Source organism: Littorina saxatilis, linkage group LG14 (assembly GCF_037325665.1).
Source record: "Littorina saxatilis isolate snail1 linkage group LG14, US_GU_Lsax_2.0, whole genome shotgun sequence".
NCBI lineage: Eukaryota > Metazoa > Mollusca > Gastropoda > Littorinimorpha > Littorinidae > Littorina > Littorina saxatilis.
Genome location: NC_090258.1, coordinates 35828711 through 35849094, shown reverse-complemented (window position 1 = coordinate 35849094; position 20384 = coordinate 35828711). Strand labels below are relative to the sequence as shown.

At 46.8% G+C, this 20384-nt stretch overlaps 1 protein-coding gene across 3 annotated transcripts in view; it reads right to left on the bottom strand.

Annotated features, from left to right (window-relative positions):
* Positions 1–20384, bottom strand: part of LOC138947660 (kinesin-like protein KIF28P) — a 49858-nt gene that overhangs the window by 12282 nt on the left and 17192 nt on the right. For all 3 annotated transcript variants that reach the window (XM_070319187.1, XM_070319186.1, XM_070319188.1), the window contains exons 10-18: positions 17405–17529; positions 16867–17039; positions 12502–12636; positions 9903–10057; positions 9272–9420; positions 8767–8901; positions 8195–8341; positions 7465–7611; positions 6497–6622 (exon numbers count right to left, since the gene is read on the bottom strand). In XM_070319187.1, the coding sequence (XP_070175288.1) occupies positions 6497–6622; positions 7465–7611; positions 8195–8341; positions 8767–8901; positions 9272–9420; positions 9903–10057; positions 12502–12636; positions 16867–17039; positions 17405–17529 (1292 nt within the window). The remainder of the gene's footprint in view (positions 1–6496; positions 6623–7464; positions 7612–8194; positions 8342–8766; positions 8902–9271; positions 9421–9902; positions 10058–12501; positions 12637–16866; positions 17040–17404; positions 17530–20384) is intronic.

Genomic DNA, 20384 nt, shown 5'->3' with positions numbered 1-20384 from the left:
AAGGAAACCCGACCTAACGGAAGTCGTCCTAACTCACCCCATCTTAGGATGAGGGTGAAGATAGAAAGAGTCGAAATCCGAAGTCACAGGAAAGTTTCGGCTGCCAAATAAGATGCTGGGCTATGAGCCCACAGCAAAGAAACCGGAACATTAGCTAACCCTCTGCCCGAAGGAGAGGACTAGCCAAACCTGAGAGAGGTTTGACTCCTCAAACATACATTGCCAAAGACAATGCCCCCTCAGGAAAATCTGTATGTTACCTCCGAGGCCAACTCAAGCGCACCTTAAGTTTGGACGAAACACCAGAACGCGTCCGCTCGCTAGAGAAAGACAGAGTCCGACTCGGCGAAAGACAAATAAGGACCATAGTCCAGTTGCTTGTGGCAAAAAGGGTGAACGGGGTAACGTGAAGACAGAAACCCCACCCAAACGGAAATCGTCCTGCCTCATCTCCTGCATAGGAAGAGAAATAAGGAAAGAATTGTCGAAATCCTTTTCTTTATTTGGTGTTTAACGTCGTTTTCAACCACGAAGGTAATATCGCGACAGGGAAAGGGGGGAGATGGGATAGAGCCACTTGTCAATTGTTTCTTGTTCACAAAAGCACTAATCAAAAATTTGCTCCAGGGGCTTGCAACGTAGTACAATATATTACCTTACTGGGAGAATGCAAGTTTCCAGTACAAAGGACTTAACATTTCTTACATACTGCTTGACTAAAATCTTTACAAAAATTGACTATATTCTATACAAGAAACACTTAACAAGGGTAAAAGGAGAAACAGAATCCGTTAGTCGCCTCTTACGACATGCTGGGGAGCATCGGGTAAATTCTTCCCCCTAAGCAACAAGAACAGAGAAAGCAACCACCACCGCCGACAGGTGGAATGGCTGTTGCACAGGCTGAGGCTAAAAGCCTAGATGCCCTTAGGTCAGCCGTTGTTCCAAAATCCCTGATGTACCTACTTGACCGTCGGTGAGAGGAACAACCTCTCCGGTTAAAACCGGAAGTGCGACAGAAGAAGCAGCCCGTGGCTGAAACGACTGTGAGGCCGGAAGCCAGAATGCCCGAAGGCCGGCCCTAGATCCGAACAGAAGAGACCTCGGCGGGTGCTCGAGCTGATGGACCTTGTTCGCTGTGTCTTCTTCTTTTCGATCGCCGATCACACTTGGAGTCCAGATCTTGAGATATAATTAGTGGTCCTCTGCAGCGCAGCCACTGGCCCGTACAGCTTGTTGTGCAGGGACTCCGGCAATGGCCAGATTTCCTCTCTCAGCACCTGGTGGTTCCTGCAGTCTCGTAGGATGTGGGCCGTGTCCTGCTCTGCTTCTCCACAAGAACACATGGGGGAGGGCACAACATGCAGCTTCCCGTGGAGATGCTGGTTAAGTCTGTTGTGTCCCGTTCTCAGGCGGAAGATGACCACCTGCTGTGGTCTGGATAGCAGGTGGTAGCTGTCCTGTGGCTGGGGCGTCCTGTGCAGAGACTTAATGATGGTCTTCATCTCTGTCAGGCTCACAGGGTTGTTCTTTTGCTCATCTTCTGCACCCAGCTTTGCCATCCTGTCCGCCTCTTCGTTTCCTTGTACACCACAGTGGGAGGGGATCCATTGCAGTACTGTCCTCAGGCTCTTGATGTTGTGTAGAGCGTGTTCCAGCTGAGGCAGTTTGCTACTGGTCATTGCTTGTAGTACTGACAGAGCGTCAGTCAGGAAGACCACCTGGTTGTCATGGTTGACTCTGTCGTTGATGGTGTATGCTGCATGGATCAGTGCTTGTACCTCAGCTCTGTAGTTTGTACAGTGGAGGCCTGTTGGTATAGCCTCTGCTTGCCTCTCTCCACTGGGGTACTGGACATACACCCCTGCTCCTCCATTTTTGACGGCCTCTGTGGCTGACCCATCAGTATACACCCGTATCCATGCTTCTTGGGGGTACCTTTCTTCAAGCATGGCAAGAGTCAGGGCTTTTTTCGTCGCATTGCTCTGCTCGTCCTTTGTTGTGAGGTAGGGGACACTGGTCTGTATGTCCAGGTTTCCTTGTCTGTCTTCCCAGGGAGGGGCGTCAAGGGAGAAAGATGGTGGCTCCACTAGCTCTGGCATCTCTGTCTGATGTTTCTTCTGCAAAGCCCTTGCCTCCAGAGCGAAGCTCGATCTTTTCAGCCTGCCTAAGGACATCTTCTTGAGTCTGTCACTCATTGGATGGTCATGAGTGCACTGGTACTTGGTGGCTTGTACCATTGTTTTGCAGTCTCGCCTTTTGCTCAGTGGAGGAATGCCAGTCACCTGTTCCATCTTCTGTATGGGTGTTGATTTCATTGCGCCCGTGATGATTCTCAGCGCTTGGTTCTGTACTTTGTCTAGGGCCTGCTGGTGTGTCTTGGCTGCTGTTGCCCAAGAGCTTGATCCGTACTCGAGGTGCGGTCGTACAGTCCCCTGGTAGACTGTTTTCAGGATCTTCTCGTTTGCACCCCAGTGTGATCCTGCCAGCTTCCGCATGATGTTTAGTTTTCTCCTGGCCTTTCCCTCTGCATTCATGATGTGTTGTTTCCAGGTCATGCGCTTGTCATAGGTGACCCCCAGGTATGTTTGCTGGTCTTCAAATTTCAGGGGTGTGTCCCCCAAGGTCAGTTTGCCAGGTGTCGCTTTGGCAGAAAGTGTGAAGAGAGTGGCAGTGGTCTTCTCCCTGTTGATGGTCACACACCAGTCTTCCGCCCACGCTGCAACCTTTCCTAGGGCAAGTTGCATCCTGTAGGTTGCTGTGGTTGCATACTCTTCCGAGCACCAGAGAACAAGGTCATCAGCATACAGTGCCGCTTGGACTCCTTTGGGCAACTCTGGTACCAGGTCGTTAATGAAGAGTATGAATAGCGTGGGGGAGAGTACTCCTCCCTGTGGAACTCCTTGGCGTAGTAGCACCTTTCGGCCACAGTGACCGTCCACCAGCACTCTGGCCTTTCGGTTGTGCAGGTACGACTTGGTCCACTGGTACATGTTGCCTTTGACGCCGGAACGTAGGAGCTTCACAAGGAGTCCATCTTTCCAGACCTTGTCGAAGGCCTTCTGCAGATCAATGAAGGTGGCCAGGGTGACCTTCTGGGCCTGGTAAGCATCCTCTATGACCTGGCTAAGGTGTGTTGTCTGGTCCTCCGTACTTCTGTGCTGTCGGAAGCCGGCTTGTTCTGGGACGATGATGCTTTCTGATTCCAGGTACAGCTGCAGGCGCTGGTTGACAATGCGCTCCATGGTTTTGCATACGCAGCTTGTCAGGCTGATGGGTCGGTAGCTCAGGGTTTTGGTCTTGTTTTTCCCTTTCTTTAAAACTGGGATCATCCTGGCTTCCTTCCAGCACTGAGGTACCTGTCCCTGTCTCCAGCTGAGGTTGAAGATGCCCAGTAGTTTCTGGAGGGCCGAGTTGCCTATGTGTTGCAACATCTCATTCGTAATGTTGTCTGGACCTGGAGACTTCTTCTTTTTGAGCTTCTTGATGGCATTCTTCAGCTCGGCCATGGTGATGTCTTGTTGCATGGCATCCTGCACGTTTCTTTCTGTTCTTTCTCTAATTTCTGTTCTGACTTCCTTTTGTAGAGGCAGGGGTATGGTGGTGTCGCTTTCTCCCCGATATGCTTGGGCGAAAGCATTGGCAGCGGCTTTTCCAGTGAGTGTTCTTCCTTCCTCCTCCAGGGTGATCTTCTGTCCCTTGTTGCCCTCTTCATTCAGTGCTCTTGTAAGTTTCCAGAGCTTTGTTGTGTCTTTTTCCATATTCAGCCCTGCCGTCTTTTCTCTCCAGCCTCTTCTCTTGCACTCTAGCTTTGTCTTCAGATGTTTTGCTTTGCTTTCTTGGAGTTTGATGTTGTTCTCCTGGCTAGGGTTCGTCTCTGCCTCTTCTCTCATTCTTGTGAGTGCATCGTGCGTCTTCTGCAGCTCATCGGACCAGTATGGGATGTAGTCCTTCCTCACTCCACGTGGGATGCTGTCCTTGGCTGCCTGGATTATGCTAGCATTGAACTCCTTTATCACGTTGTTGATGTTTCTCCCCTCTGTTTCTATGGCTCTGGTCAGCTCATTTGTTCGTACGTTGAACAGTCCCCACTTTGCCTTTTTGTAGTTCCACCTCGGGTGTTGTGGATGCTCAGATGCTGAGTCTCTACTGATGGTAAGGAGAACTGGGCGATGGTCGCTTCCACCCAGCTGTTCATCCACTTTTCTTGAGATGGTTTTGTGGATGTCATCCGTGCACAATGCCAGGTCTGGTGTTGTTGTTGAGTGCCAGCGGCGCGAGTAGAAGGTAGACGGATCTGTGGGGTCGTTGACAAGGATCAGGTGGTTGTCGTCCTGCCAAGATTCAATATCTTCTCCTCGCCTGTCTAGTGTTTTATACCCCCAACTCTGGGACTGGCTGTTAAAGTCTCCAGCGATGAGAAAGCCGCTGTCAGGGACTTGGATTGTGTCAAGCGACAGCATCTTGTCGTTGGGGCAGTAGTAGTTGACGATGTTCATCTTGCTGTCATTGGTCGTTATCTTGACTTCTATGTACTCTGCTTCTTCCATGTATCTGTTGGTTTCACTGGCATTTATGTTGTTCCTGACCAGAGTCATCACTCCTCCTTTCTTCCTCCCTTGTCGGTCACTCCTGAACACCTGGTACCCTCTGATCTTAAAGGGCTTCCCTTCTTGCAGGTGTGTTTCCTGAATGCAGCAGATGTTGATGCTGTTTTCATAGAGGAAGTGCTCTAATTCTTCCTTCTTATTGGATACCCCCTCTGCATTCCAATGCATGATGTTAATAGTGGGGTTGTCCTTGGCTCTGCTGTTTTTCCGGCCAGTCGCTTTCCTTTCTCGTCCCCTGGCTCCACAAGACGAGATGAAGGGACCTCCAGTAGCTGAGGGTGGACTCCTTTGAGGCGCGGAGCCCGGCGCTGCACCTGCCTGGTGGATCCTCACAGGGCGAGCACCATTACTGTCAATTCTGTCTCCAAGTGTCATAATGGCAGTTGATGCGTAGTGTTGTGGTTTGTTGGAGTGCGCCGTGCGGCCCAACACATACGTCTTCAGCACTCGAGGTTTCTGTCAGGGTTACCTCACCCTTAGCTCATGGCCCAAGGACCTGCCCTGTGAGCACAAGGTTGGTCCATATTAGTCTGGCCTCTACCTTTCGACCTGTCCAGCTTGGGAAGCCCTGCCAGGAGTTTACACTCCCGCTGGCATAGCTCTTAGGGTCACCGAGACACGCAAACCACCACACCACGTTAAGGAATGGACCATGTGGTGGGTTCGCTGTGTTAAGATCGGACTGATGCTTAAGAATGTGAAAATATGCATCCGTCAGATCGATTGAAGTCGCCCAAAGAAGGGGGGGAAAACACCACCGGCAGGCGGCGTGGGACGCTGCAATTCTTCTCTCCCAAACTGCGGAACTCTGGAAATAAAGAGCTAAGCTATAGACACCAGAGCGCCATGCTCTGATGCCTAAGAGAGGGAAAGCAAGAAGAAAAAGAAGTCAAAGACATGCTTAACTGCCGCCAAAACACATGTTCATTTGGGGTAGAATAAGTAACGGACATAACGGTATTACATGCTTACTCCGAAACAACAACAATTACCAATGGTCCTGGGGCGGGGATATAGCTCAGTCGGTAGCGCGCTGGATTTGTATCCAGTTGGCCGCTGTCAGCGTGAGTTCGTCCCCACGTTCGGCGAGAGATTTATTTCTGTCAACTTTGTGTGCAGACTCTCCTCACTGTCCGAACACCCCCGTGTGTACATGCAAACACAAGACCAAGTGCGCACGAAAAAGATCCTGTAATCCATGTCAGAGTTCGGTGGGTTATAGAAACACGAAAATACCCAGCATGCTTCTCCCGAAAGCGGCGTATGGCTGCCTAAATGGCGGGGTAAAAACGATCATACACGTAAAGTTCCACTCGTGCAAAAAACACGTAGTGTACGTGGGAGTTTCAGCCCACGAACGCAGAAGAAGAAGATCCATGACATAAGCCTAGCCATGTTTTATCACTGTCAGCCATGCTGACCCACAAAAATGGCGGCCAAACAATAAGTTACTGAAAAATGTACAAGTCCAAAAACGGACGAAAAGTCAGCAACTACAGCAACATTCTTGTCAAAATAATGACCAAAAAGGAAAGAGCTCACCAACTAACGAAGCAGAAGGCAAGTAAGACGGGTAAGTGGCCGGTGGGTGTCAAACAAACACCAAACAACACGTACAGCCACGAGAGAGCCAAAAATCAACAACCTTCTCCTCAGAGCTGAAAAAGTTGTATGATCTTGACCACGTGTTGAGGAGCGGTAGTGACGTAGTACACACCAATGGGAGGTAACTCCCCGGGTCTGTGGTCATTTACACTTTTTGTGGTGGGGTTGCTTCCCTTTAAAATTGTTTAAGACGGGTAGCCTTTTCAGACCTTAGCATCTCAGACTGCGTCAATGCTTTTATGTGATTTGGAGTAAGAATATGTAATTTAATGTTGGCTTACAGCATCATCCACTTGTCCCAGCGGGCAGACTTTCTTGAAGTTCCAGTCAGGGTTACTGGTATTCGGCAGCGGCTTGGTCTTGGAATACTCACTGTCCAAGTACACCAGGAACTTGGCGTAAACATCCTGAAACAGCAACCATCATCTATCAAGGTTTCTGACTGATCACAAAAGTCACCCCAGCCTATTCCACTCACGTTCTACCTCTTTTACAAGCATGATACCTGGCATACAAACCTCTGAAAACTACATTCGCTGTTAAAACTTTCACTGCATTGTATGATGATAAATTACATTATATTTTTCATTTCATTTCTTCATTTTTCATTTTCATTACTTTATTGTCCCATCGCTGGGAAATTCGGGTCGCTTCCTCCCAGTGGAAAGCTAGCAGCAACGGAGTCGCGCTACCCAGGTGTCTGCGTGTTTAGGTGTATTCAGCCACCTGCACTTATGGCAGAATGACCAAGGTCTTTTACGTGCCATTGTGATGACACGGGGGTGGGACATGGCTTCCGTCTCTGGGTCTGCACATAAAGTTGACCCGTGTCCGTCCCGGCCCGAATTCGAACCTGCGACCTTCCAATCACAAGTCCAGTGCTCTACCAACTGAGCTACCGGGCCCCCGACATATTAAATAGATTTTTGATGATTTTAGCTATAGAACTGTTTATTAACAAGTACAGGCAGATTGTTTAATCGAAGGCAAGTAGGGGTCATCATCTGGCAGGGGAAAAAACAGTCATTCACATAAAAGCCCACTCAAGCTCTGAAGAGCAGGTAGGAGTTACAGCCTTTGAATGCAGTAGAAGAAAAAGAATGGAACTTCGGTTTACACAGAAATCTTTTGGCCAGGTCTTTTGCTTTGTAAATCATATCAGGAGACAATTTGTGAGGAAATCTAGGCCTTACACTGACATTGTTTGACGGACCTATGCTGATGCAAAACATGGTCGCTCTACACTTACAGTGAATGTATTGGGTAGGCCTCTGGCGCTGGTAATCTTGACTAGCAAGAAGACTTTCTTTCCTCTCAGCTGTTCGGGGTCTTCCACAAACATGTCGTCAGCGTCCGTGTACTCCTTGCCCTTCTCGTCACAGGGAATGATGTCAATCTGCACAACAATTAATTAAGCCATTAATAAGTGTTCATTATTAATATTATTATTACTAATATCAGTAATATCAACAAACAAGCGATGTAAAATATGCGTTTCTAACCTTTTCAATACAATTGTTACAGATTGTTACATCTGTGCATTCAAACGGTAACATTACAAATAGAACAACAGTCACATATGCGTGTACACAAAACAAACATACACCCACTCACATAGATATAAATGTGCTAACACTCTATCTCTCTCTTTCTCTTTCTCTATTCCTCACACACAGTATTCTTCATATTCTACAAAATGAATCTAACTTCAGCATACCCCCAAACCTCTTTACACCCACACACACACACTTGTAAGTCCCTTCTTCAAAACCTTTAAGGCCGTTCCACTAGTGCTCAGATTTCTTCTATCCAATCAAGCAAGATCATATGAGGTAAGATTTCACACAACCCATACACTGAGCAGACCCAACAAAGAATTCCCAACAACTGCCAGTGAGAGTTATGCAAACCAGTCTCCTGGCACCTGAGAGAATAAGAAGCATTGACACGAAGACAGGACTTTGATCCTTGTTACTTACGTTGAGGAGGCCGACAGCCTGACCGCTGAAGTTGGTGATCTCCAGCTGTTCCCTCAACTCGATCATGTAGGCCAGCGACTTGAGCCACACCTTCACGCTACCGATGTGGAACTCGGCCTCGTAGTCGTCCACAAAGGGATCCTTCTCCTGCACACAGACAACCACCACTCTTTCATCCCCATGCATGTGTGGCAGGTTGTTCCCCTTGTCACAGCAGCTCTGTAGGCCAGGAGTAGTATCACTTGAGCAGCTCAGTGGCTGTGACACACCTGTGTATTTTAGAGAGCTGGCTGTGACAGGGTCAGACTGCTGTGTTTTGCTGTCATGCTCTTGCTAACCATCGAAGGGATATTAATTTACCCAAAACCCAACCACTTGACTGCCTTAGGTTCCAGAGTGACTAGAGTGTTTTTAAGCACCCTGTTAATTACATCATCACTATCTGCCTCTTGCTCGTGTGTTCTTAGACACTGGTGCATATCCTGGCCACGAGCACTCATTCCAAATAATCAAAGAAAGCACCATTCAGACAGAACACAGCAACAGAAACAGAACAGTCCAGCGTAACTTACGGGCGGCACGTCCCATTCCTCCCCCTCCTGGAAGTTGTCGTACATCTCCTGCATGACAAACTTGCGGTTGAGGAACTTCTCGCGCGACCAGATCCACTCGTGCTTCGTCTCCAGGTTGGTCACTCGGATCATCACCTGCGCCACACCATTTCATCCTTATTTACACTTCATTCTCTATCTCAATATTTCAACAGTAAATATAGTAAGTATGAAAGAAAGAGAAAGAGAGAGAGAGAGAGAAGAAAGAAAGCACGAATGAAGGAAAGAAAGAAAAAGTGAGAAAGAAAGAAAGAAAGACGGAGACAAACAAGGAAAGAAATACAAGGAAATAAAGAAACAGCAACAGACAGAAAGACAGACAGGAAGAGCAACAGACAAAGACGACAGATTTCCCCGAAGAGCAACAGACAAAGACGACAGATTTCCCCCAAGAGCAACAGACAAAGATGACAGATTTCCCCGAAGAGCAACAGACAAAGACGACAGATTTGCCATCAACCCTTACCACTGTGCGCCCCTTGAGTTCGCCCCTGGCCTCAGGGGAGACAATCATGATGTCAAACTTCATTTTCTTGTCCAGGTCCTCAGAGATGGAGTTTGCTTGCTCCACCGCCGGCATCAGCTCCATGATGTCTTCCTGCAGCAACCTCTCGTCTGCACACACAACGTGGTTTTCTTGTTGTAAGGGTCTTGTACTTTTGATGAAGATCAGAAATATTTCTAATTCCAAGGTTAGACATACAACAAGAAGAAAGAAAGAAGAGCTAAGTTTTAAACATAGGTAGCATAACACCTTCCAAAATACAAAATCAATACACAAGACAAGTTAGGTGATGGAACGTTAAATAATATGCCATACAAATCATTCAAAAGTACCCCAGCCTGTTCATCTTCAAAGTGAAGGCCGGAACATCATGCACATCAGACAAATAATTAAGCCAAAATGAGAGATGAAAACAGCTTCAACTATAGTTTGGCATGGCCATCTTTGGGGGAACCAAACCTACAGGTTTTGATCTCTCATCTTCCTCAGGTTATCTGTAAGATTTCTTAGTCGTTCATTGAGTGGAGTTGCTCTTTCAGCAACCATGCAAGATAATCTATAGATAAAAGTCATGCAAAGCTCTATATCTCACCTCTTGTCTTATTTTCCATGTTGACATCAAAGCCAGAGCGCTTGGCGATCTCTTCTTGAGCCATTTCAAACGTGGCGTCAGGTAGAGGCTCCTCGGCGGCGTCCCTCTCAGCAGGGTTGCAGAACACAAAGTACTGAGTGGTGCCAAACACGATCCTGCATAACACACACACAACAGTTAATACGTGTCCTTTCTTCTGCTGCAGGGTTGCAGAACACAAAGTACTGGGTGGTGCCAAACACAATACTGCATAACACACACACAACAGTTAATACGTGTCCTGGTTTCTTCTGCTGGCAGGGTGAACTGACATGAAATACAATGCAAGATATTCTATAACTGCAGGGGGGTTGGCATTTCCTTATCCTGTTTCTGTATGTTGTTTATTCAAATTGTTTTCAGTCAGATACTTGTATCAACTTAAAAATTATGTCATCGAGGAGACACATTGAACATGAGCACTTTTACTTTATTTAATCGTCTATAGAAAATGAAAAAGAAAGAAAGAACAGGGTAAAAATGAGAAAAAAATATATTATCAACAACAGAATACAAGAATGTCCATCACATTGAACACTTTTTATTGTGAATCTTGTGTGACTATACTATACAGCAAATATGTCAGCTTCTGAATGACAAACCACCAAAAGCAGCAAACATCATGAACAGTCATTTACACTCTGCTTTTCATGCATCGTGATCTCACACAGCTTTATATACTAGCTACCATTGGAATACATGTACTTTAAAAAAAATTAAAGCGCTCCATGCAGAGTCCTAATTCCATTGAGTTGTTATGTCTTAAACTGAAGAAGGAAGCATTTGTTTATCCTCTATTCAAACAACACTTCACAAGTGTCATGTATTCGGTGCACTTTAATTAGTTATGCCTGCACACGCATACAGCAAAACAACAATAGCTTTAAATGAATCACAAAACGAATCCCTCTAAGCTTCTGTTCCCACGAAAGACAAGATCATTAGTTTCAATCCACATACTTTGATTTGTGCTTAGTGCATAATTTTTTTTCTTTTCCTTTCTTCTTCGTTTTTACTGATTAAACAATTGTGAGGGGTGGGAGGCGGAGAAGGATGGGTGCGGGGTGCTAGGTCAGGAAGCATTCACATAGAGACGCCAAGTCAGGGGTTGTAGTAACGTGACTTTTATTTTAATATATACCAGAAGCAGTTGTAGTTCTTTCCTCAATATACAGTCGCACACAACTCGTCGGAACTTGAAACACGATCCCGGTCGAAAGTTACTTCGCTGATGTACAACCAACTCTAAAACGTTTCTCACACACACACAGTCCCTTCAACAATCCTCGAATCAATCCTTCGCCAAAATACGGTTATAATGGCCCAAACTACACTCCTTGCCTTGATTATAACAGAAACACAAACATCGTTCAACTACAACTGGAACATCACAATCCAAGATACGCTCACTGACACGTCCTAACACTTCGACATCACACCGGGTACTAATCAAGCCCACGCTATCATTCTGCCTTTCGCGCGCGCGCACACTCATTCAAACAGTCAACCAATCAAAAACCATATGATCTCCAAACTGAACTAGGGAACCCACCGCCCGCAGCGGGCTGACTGACAGGCTGTTTACGCTCGCTGTCTTAGCTAGCCCGCCTGCTCATGAAAACACCCCAACGTTTTGCTTTGCTGGAGCGACTTAATAATAACTTTGGTGACAGAGTACACATTGTCACACAATAATGCAAGACAGTGCTAGGCAACCCAAAAACACAGGCATCTAAATGAAACAGTTTGACAAAGGAATTCAAAACATTGCTGTTTCAGCATCATCAACCTGGATACTATTAGTATTACGAACAGCAAACAGCCCATAAACATACACCTACCTGAAAGCTGTTCATAAATCATGCTACACAACATAAGATATTGCAGTACACACAGCAATCCTGACAGGACACCAAAAATCAATACACAGTTCAGAAGGAAGACAGGAAGTGACATGTAAATGATTTTCACACTTCAACTTAACCATTGTAGGCAGCAGCTAGATGATGTAACACAACCCAAACACTACACTACACTTTTAAATGTTTGCTATTTTATGTGGATGTTGTGTATTTAGACTTGTTGCTCTTGCAATACGTGATATGTCTTTGCTTGTACTTTTTTTTTAACATGTGAAATGTTGAATTTAAATCCCATTCTTTTTAAACATGTGCATAAAATGTTAAAAGAAATATTTTGAAAAGAAAATGTTCCCAGGCACCTTCTCCACAGATGTTAGGCAAATCAAACAAATTTTGCTTTAAAAAGAAAAAAAGGGTAATATGATAGGGTATCTCTTTTGCATTAAGCTGAACAAACTTGCAGTGAATCTTAATTTTCATCTTCAGAGTGGTGGAAATAAGTGTAAGTGTCTGCGGACAAAATAGGATGGGGCAGGTCACCTAATCGAATTTTGGGGGTTGGGAGGTTTTTGGGGGCAGCTTACGGTCCAATGAGTCCAATGGGACTGATAGGCTGACCGTATTTCTCCTGGTTCAGCACCTCCAGTCTGTAAAACTCACAGAAAGTTCTGACACCAAGTCTTTCCCTGCGTACTGACCTGTCGTTGTGCTTGATGGGGACCTTCTCCACCACAGCCTTGCCGTTGAGCATGGTGCGGGCGTTCTTGTCCAGCGGCTCCAGGGAGTACTTGTCGCCATCGTCTTTCCGCAGCTCTGCGTGGAGTCCCGCAATGCTGTTACACAGTCAACACACAGCGAGTCAGTACAGTGGAGTCCCGCAATGCTGTCACAGTCAATACACAGCGAGTCAGTACAGTGGAGTTCCGCAATGTTGTCACACAGTCAACACACAGCGAGTCAGTACAGTGGAGTCCCGCAATGCTGTCACACAGTCAACACACAGCGAGTCAGTACAGTGGAGTCCCGCAATGCTGTCACACAGTCAACACACAGCGAGTCAGTACAGTGGAGTCCTGCAATGCTGTCACACAGTCAACACACAGCGAGTCAGTACAGTGGAGTCCTGCAATTATGTCACACAGTCAACACACAGCGAGTCAGTACAGTGGAGTCCTGCAATGCTGTCACACAGTCAACACACAGCGAGTCAGTACAGTGGAGTCCCGCAATGTTGTCACACAGTCAACACACAGCGAGTCAGTACAGTGGAGTCCTGCAATGCTGTCACACAGTCAACACACAGCGAGTCAGTACACTGGGGTCCCGCAATGTTGTCACACAGTCATCACACAGTGAGTCAGTACAGTGGAGTCCCGCAATGCTGTCACACAGTCAACACACAGCGAGTCAGTACAGTGGAGTCCTGCAATGCTGTCACAGTCAACACACAGCGAGTCAGTACAGTGGAGTCCCGCAATGCTGTCACACAGTCAACACACAGCGAGTCAGTACAGTGGAGTCCCGCAATGCTGTCACACAGTCAACACACAGTGAGTCAGTACAGTGGAGTCCTGCAATGCTGTCACAGTCAACACACAGCGAGTCAGTACAGTGGAGTCCTGCAATGCTGTCACAGTCAACACACAGCGAGTCAGTACAGTGGAGTCCCGCAATGCTGTCACACAGTCAACACACAGCGAGTCAGTACAGTGGAGTCCCGCAATGCTGTCACACAGTCAACACACAGCGAGTCAGTACAGTGGAGTCCTGCAATGCTGTCACACAGTCAACACACAGCGAGTCAGTACAGTGGAGTCCTGCAATGCTGTCACACAGTCAACACACAGCGAGTCAGTACAGTGGAGTCCTGCAATGCTGTCACAGTCAACACACAGCGAGTCAGTACAGTGGAGTCCCGCAATGCTGTTACACAGTCAACACACAGCGAGTCAGTACAGTGGAGTCCTGCAATGCTGTCACAGTCAACACACAGCGAGTCAGTACAGTGGAGTCCTGCAATGCTGTTACACAGTCAACACACAGCGAGTCAGTACAGTGGAGTCCCGCAATGCTGTCACACAGTCAACACACAGCGAGTCAGTACAGTGGAGTCCTGCAATGCTGTCACAGTCAACACACAGCGAGTCAGTACAGTGGAGTCCTGCAATGCTGTCACAGTCAACACACAGCGAGTCAGTACAGTGGAGTCCCGCAATGCTGTCACAGTCAACACACAGCGAGTCAGTACAGTGGAGTCCTGCAATGCTGTTACACAGTCAACACACAGCGAGTCAGTACAGTGGAGTCCTGCAATGCTGTCACAGTCAACACACAGCGAGTCAGTACAGTGGAGTCCTGCAATGCTGTCACAGTCAACACACAGCGAGTCAGTACAGTGGAGTCCCGCAATGCTGTCACACAGTCAACACACAGTGAGTCAGTACAGTGGAGTCCCGCAATGCTGTCACACAGTCAACACACAGCGAGTCAGTACAGTGGAGTCCCGCAATGCTGTCACACAGTCAACACACAGCGAGTCAGTACAGTGGAGTCCCGCAATGCTGTCACAGTCAACACACAGCGAGTCAGTACAGTGGAGTCCCGCAATGCTGTCACACAGTCAACACACAGCGAGTCAGTACAGTGGAGTCCCGCAATGCTGTCACACAGTCAACACACAGCGAGTCAGTACAGTGGAGTCCTGCAATGCTGTCACAGTCAACACACAGCGAGTCAGTACAGTGGTGTCCCGCAATGCTGTCACACAGTCAACACACAGCGAGTCAGTACAGTGGAGTCCTGCAATTCTGTCACAGTCAACACACAGCGAGTCAGTACAGTGGAGTCCCGCAATTCTGTCACACAGTCAACACACAGCGAGTCAGTACAGTGGAGTCCTGCAATACTGTCACACAGTCAACACACAGCGAGTCAGTACAGTGGAGTCCTGCAATGCTGTCACACAGTCATCACACAGTGAGTCAGTACAGTGGAGTCCCGCAATGCTGTCACACAGTCAACACACAGCGAGTCAGTACAGTGGAGTCCCGCAATGCTGTCACACAGTCAACACACAGCGAGTCAGTACAGTGGAGTCCCGCAATGCTGTCACAGTCAATACACAGCGAGTCAGTACAGTGGAGTTCCGCAATGTTGTCACACAGTCAACACACAGCGAGTCAGTACAGTGGAGTCCTGCAATGCTGTCACAGTCAACACACAGCGAGTCAGTACAGTGGAGTCCTGCAATGCTGTCACACAGTCAACACACAGCGAGTCAGTACAGTGGAGTCCTGCAATGCTGTCACAGTCAACACACAGCGAGTCAGTACAGTGGAGTCCCGCAATGCTGTCACACAGTCAACACACAGCGAGTCAGTACAGAGGAACCTCCCTTTTAAATTGCCCAGCAAGTGACTACCGACTAGAACCTCCCTTTTAAGACACCCAATCTAGGATTCCCTCCATCTTAACACTTTCGCGACGGGACACTGATAAATCAGTACCAGCGCTGACACGCCCATGGACGGGAAGCGCATTTTTCAGTACCAGCCATAGAGGGTACACGACTCGTGATTGCTTCCCGGTTTTTGAAGCTTGCAAATAAATTGAGTTGTTTCCCTTGATACACTTGGCGTCCCCTTCTGCCATTTGCAAATCCGCCTGATTTGTGTGCGTTTTTGAGGAAAAAAAATGAATCAAAGGCAAGCCTTGTCTCGGGAGGAGATTCTCCGGATGTTGGACCTAGAGGATCCCGTAGAGCATGATTCGGACGTATCGTTTTCGCCTCACGAAAGCGATACAAGCAGTGAAAGTGAGGAAGAAACAGTCCCGTTGTTGCTAGTACGAGTCGGCAAACTACACGTGGTTGGCGGTGATACTGCTAGACGAACATGTATCTCGGAATCGTGCAGGAGGTATGGGGGCGTGGCAGCACTGATAACAATGGATGGCTGGAGCCTTCAAATCCTTTTGGAATTGTTCATAGGTGTACAGTTGGTACTTTGTTGTGAAAATGTGACTTATATTCAATATGGATTACCTAGACATCATTTGGTGAGTGTTAGATCTACAGTTTTGTTTCATTTGAGTCAGGATGCTGTGAGTGAATGCGTGATTTGCTTGTTTTTTTCTTTGTACTGTCTCCTTATTTCTGTGTACAATGTTAACAATATTTCAGCTAATTCATAGGTTTTACACCTTGTTTGGTTATAACATTATTTATAATACTTTCTGTTAAAAAATAACTTTTAAAAAAAGCAGTAGAAAATAAAACACACACAAAAAAACGTTAAAAAACACAAATTATCCCCCTTTCACCCCCCCTTTGCTAAAACAAATCGCGTGACAAACTTATAAATAGCACGACTGAACTGGGCATCCATTTTTGAATTAGTACACAAAATTTGATGGTGATTGGACTTAATTCAAGCTTGCTAGACAGATTTCTTTACAGTTACTGATTTTTGGGAAGTTTCTTGGTGGCAAGCTTGGGCAGGCAGGACGTAAACGCCGTGGCAGTGCTAGTCACAATAGTGTTAAGACCCTGTTTTCTCTATCTTTCTGTTCATAACCTCTGTATATTTAAGCATTTTTTAAGACGTTATTGTGGAGGCGGGTTCAACTTTATAAAATGTATGCATTTTGTGCAAGTACAGTACACACAAATATAGGCTAAGCATCAAAAATACTCACATAAATGATTTCAGTATACTGTTATTAACTGCTAAAATCAAATGAGATTGAAGAAGTCAGCTCTATTCTTAAATACAGGCCACACATGTTTTGTACTGCTTTGTTGACTAAAAATAACAAAAGATCAAAACACGAACCAACCATCTGAAGGGAGAGAGGAAGGTAAGTAGAGAGGGGAAGCAAGGAATAAGGGAAGGAAGGAGGGAAGCAAGGAGGGAAGGAAGGCATGAATGAATGTATGAATTAATTAATGAACGAATGAATGAATGAATGAATGAAGGAAGCAAGGAAGGAAGGAATGATAGAGAAAGACAGAATGTTATAACGTATTAACGCATGAAGAAATGAACGGATGAACTAGAGCTTACCCAGGACCCTTGAGGACAAGCTCAGTGCTCTGCTCACGGCCGTTGCCGATGGTGATTTCTGCGGCGTCGATGAAATGGACAATGTGCCCGGTCAGCTGAGGGTCCATGTTGAGGTTGTAGATGTGTGGCACCGTCTTCCTCTTCTCTGCCATCTCCGCTGCCCCAGTGTTACCCTGCCACAGTCAAGTGACCAATAACCACCTGTCTTTGTTTCTTTAACGCTAAATTTCAGCTACATGACTTGTTTATCTTACAGTAAACTCACCACATTTACAAACCATGCATGGCAAAAAATAATAATTTACCTTGTTCCTTGAAAAGGATATCTGTACAATTGAATTTAAGATTTTTTGTTTGCCCCCCCCCAACAAAAATTAACCCTCAAAAACACTCTTACCAAAGAAAAATATTTGTGGAAAAAAATGCGCCAGAAAACAGAGCAAGTTTCAAAATAATAACGTGTAGGGACAAACAATGAATGAGAAAAAAATGTGTGTGTGTAAAAAAGGTGTACGTGTGTGTGTGTGACAAAACTCACTCCAGTAAGCCCAGCCTCCTTGAGTTTCTCCTCAAAGCTCTTGGCCATTTCGTCCATCTCCTTCTGGTTGTTCTCCAGGCGCGACTTGTACTCCTCCTCCATCTCCTCCTTCAGCTTGGCCAGCTCTGACAAAAACCACGCAACGTACAGTGGAACCTCCCTTAAAGACTTCAATACAGTGACTTGTACTGGCCAGCTCTGACACACACCACACAACGTACAGTGGAACCCCCTGTTAACACTTCAAAGCAGTGAGAAAATAAAGTCTCAAAGTATCTAAAGCAAACTGCGACTGGTCGTGTAACTACTCTGTACCAAAGGTTGTCGAGTCTCTGCAACTGGACTGTATAAAAGAAGTGTCAATGACATTTCTGCACAATTGGCTTTAGCATACCACCTGGTTAATGGCCCTAATTGGTTTAGAGGCTTGTCTGGATTAAATTTCCATATAGTCAGTTCTTTACACTGTGTCTAATAGTTCCTGTGTGTATTGTGTTGTGGTTTCTCTGCACATGCAGTATCTGTAAGTATGTCAAGCAAATCAGTCATGAGAATGGTATCCAATCCTGTCTACGCCTACAGACCGGTAGCTCAGTTCAGCTCAGAGCACTGGACCTGTGATCCTCAGGTCATGGTATCCAATCCTGTCTACGCCTACAGACTCGTAGCTCAGTTCAGCTCAGAGCACTGGACCTGTGATCCTCAGGTCATGGTATCCAATCCTGTCTACGCCTACAGACTAGACCGGTAGCTCAGTTCAGCTCAGAGCACTGGACCTGTGATCCTCAGGTCATGGTATCCAATCCTGTCTACGCCTACAGACCGGTAGCTCAGTTCAGCTCAGAGCACTGGACCTGTGATCCTCAGGTCATGGTATCCAATCCTGTCTACGCCTACAGACCGGTAGCTCAGTTCAGCTCAGAGCACTGGACCTGTGATCCTCAGGTCATGGTATCCAATCCTGTCTACGCCTACAGACCGGTAGCTCAGTTCAGCTCAGAGCACTGGACCTGTGATCCTCAGGTCATGGTATCCAATCCTGTCTACGCCTACAGACCGGTAGCTCAGTTCAGCTCAGAGCACTGGACCTGTGATTCTCAGGTCATGGTATCCAATCCTGTCTACGCCTACAGACGGGTAGCTCAGTTCAGCTCAGAGCACTGGACCTGTGATCCTTAGGTCATGGTATCCAATCCTGTCTACGCCTACAGACCGGTAGCTCAGTTCAGCTCAGAGCACTGGACCTGTGATCCTCAGGTCATGGTATCCAATCCTGTCTACGCCTACAGACTCGTAGCTCAGTTCAGCTCAGAGCACTGGACCTGTGATCCTCAGGTCATGGTATCCAATCCTGTCTACGCCTACAGACCGGTAGCTCAGTTCAGCTCAGAGCACTGGACCTGTGATCCTCAGGTCATGGTATCCAATCCTGTCTACGCCTACAGACCGGTAGCTCAGTTCAGCTCAGAGCACTGGACCTGTGATCCTCAGGTCATGGTATCCAATCCTGTCTACGCCTACAGACCGGTAGCTCAGTTCAGCTCAGAGCACTGGACCTGTGATCCTCAGGTCATGGTATCCAATCCTGTCTACGCCTACAGACGGGTAGCTCAGTTCAGCTCAGAGCACTGGACCTGTGATCCTCAGGTCATGGTATCCAATCCTGTCTACGCCTACAGACCGGTAGCTCAGTTCAGCTCAGAGCACTGGACCTGTGATCCTCAGGTCATGGTATCCAATCCTGTCTACGCCTACAGACCGGTAGCTCAGTTCAGCTCAGAGCACTGGACCTGTGATCCTCAGGTCATGGTATCCAATCCTGTCTACGCCTACAGACGGGTAGCTCAGTTCAGCTCAGAGCACTGGACCTGTGATCCTCAGGTCATGGTATCCAATCCTGTCTACGCCTACAGACCGGTAGCTCAGTTCAGCTCAGAGCACTGGACCTGTGATCCTCAGGTCATGGTATCCAATCCTGTCTACGCCTACAGACCGGTAGCTCAGTTCAGCTCAGAGCACTGGACCTGTGATCCTCAGGTCATGGTATCCAATCCTGTCTACGCCTACAGACCGGTAGCTCAGTTCAGCTCAGAGCACTGGACCTGTGATCCTCAGGTCATGGTATCCAATCCTGTCTACGCCTACAGACGGGTAGCTCAGTTCAGCTCAGAGCACTGGACCTGTGATCCTCAGGTCATGGTATCCAATCCTGTCTACGCCTACAGACCGGTAGCTCAGTTCAGCTCAGAGCACTGGACCTGTGATCCTCAGGTCATGGTATCCAATCCTGTCTACGCCTACAGACCGGTAGCTCAGTTCAGCTCAGAGCACTGGACATGTGATCCTCAGGTCATGGTATCCAATCCTGTCTACGCCTACAGACCGGTAGCTCAGTTCAGCTCAGAGCACTGGACCTGTGATCCTCAGGTCATGGGTTCCAATCTGGGTCGGGACAGACACAAGTCTTATGTGCACACTCAGAGATGGTATCTATGTGAGACCTGTTTACCTAATTAGAACAATTGGTGTATTTTCCACAGAGAATTAGTGTATTTTCAAAATATTCAGTGTATTTTCTTTATTTAGTTTATTTTATCCATGGCCAATCGCGTACACAACCCGCATTCAATTTAAAGATGCAATAAATAAATAAAAAAGTATTATATTTTGTAATCGTTGTACTTTCTTATCAACCAGCATATTTATCGTATTCTAGGAACTTTGGCATACAAAATACGGCAAAATTGTATGAGTAAACAGGTCTGCTATGTCAAACCCCCGTGTCACCATTGTGGCATTTAAAAGGCCTCTGTTATCCTGCCATAAATAAGTGCAGGTGGCAGATTATTCCTAAAATTGCACACACCTTCGTTGGGCAACTCTTATTGCTGCTTAGCTTTCAACTGGGGGAAAGTGAACCAAATTTCCCAGTAATGGGACCATGTGGTCATAAAAATGAAAATGAGAATACACAGGTAGA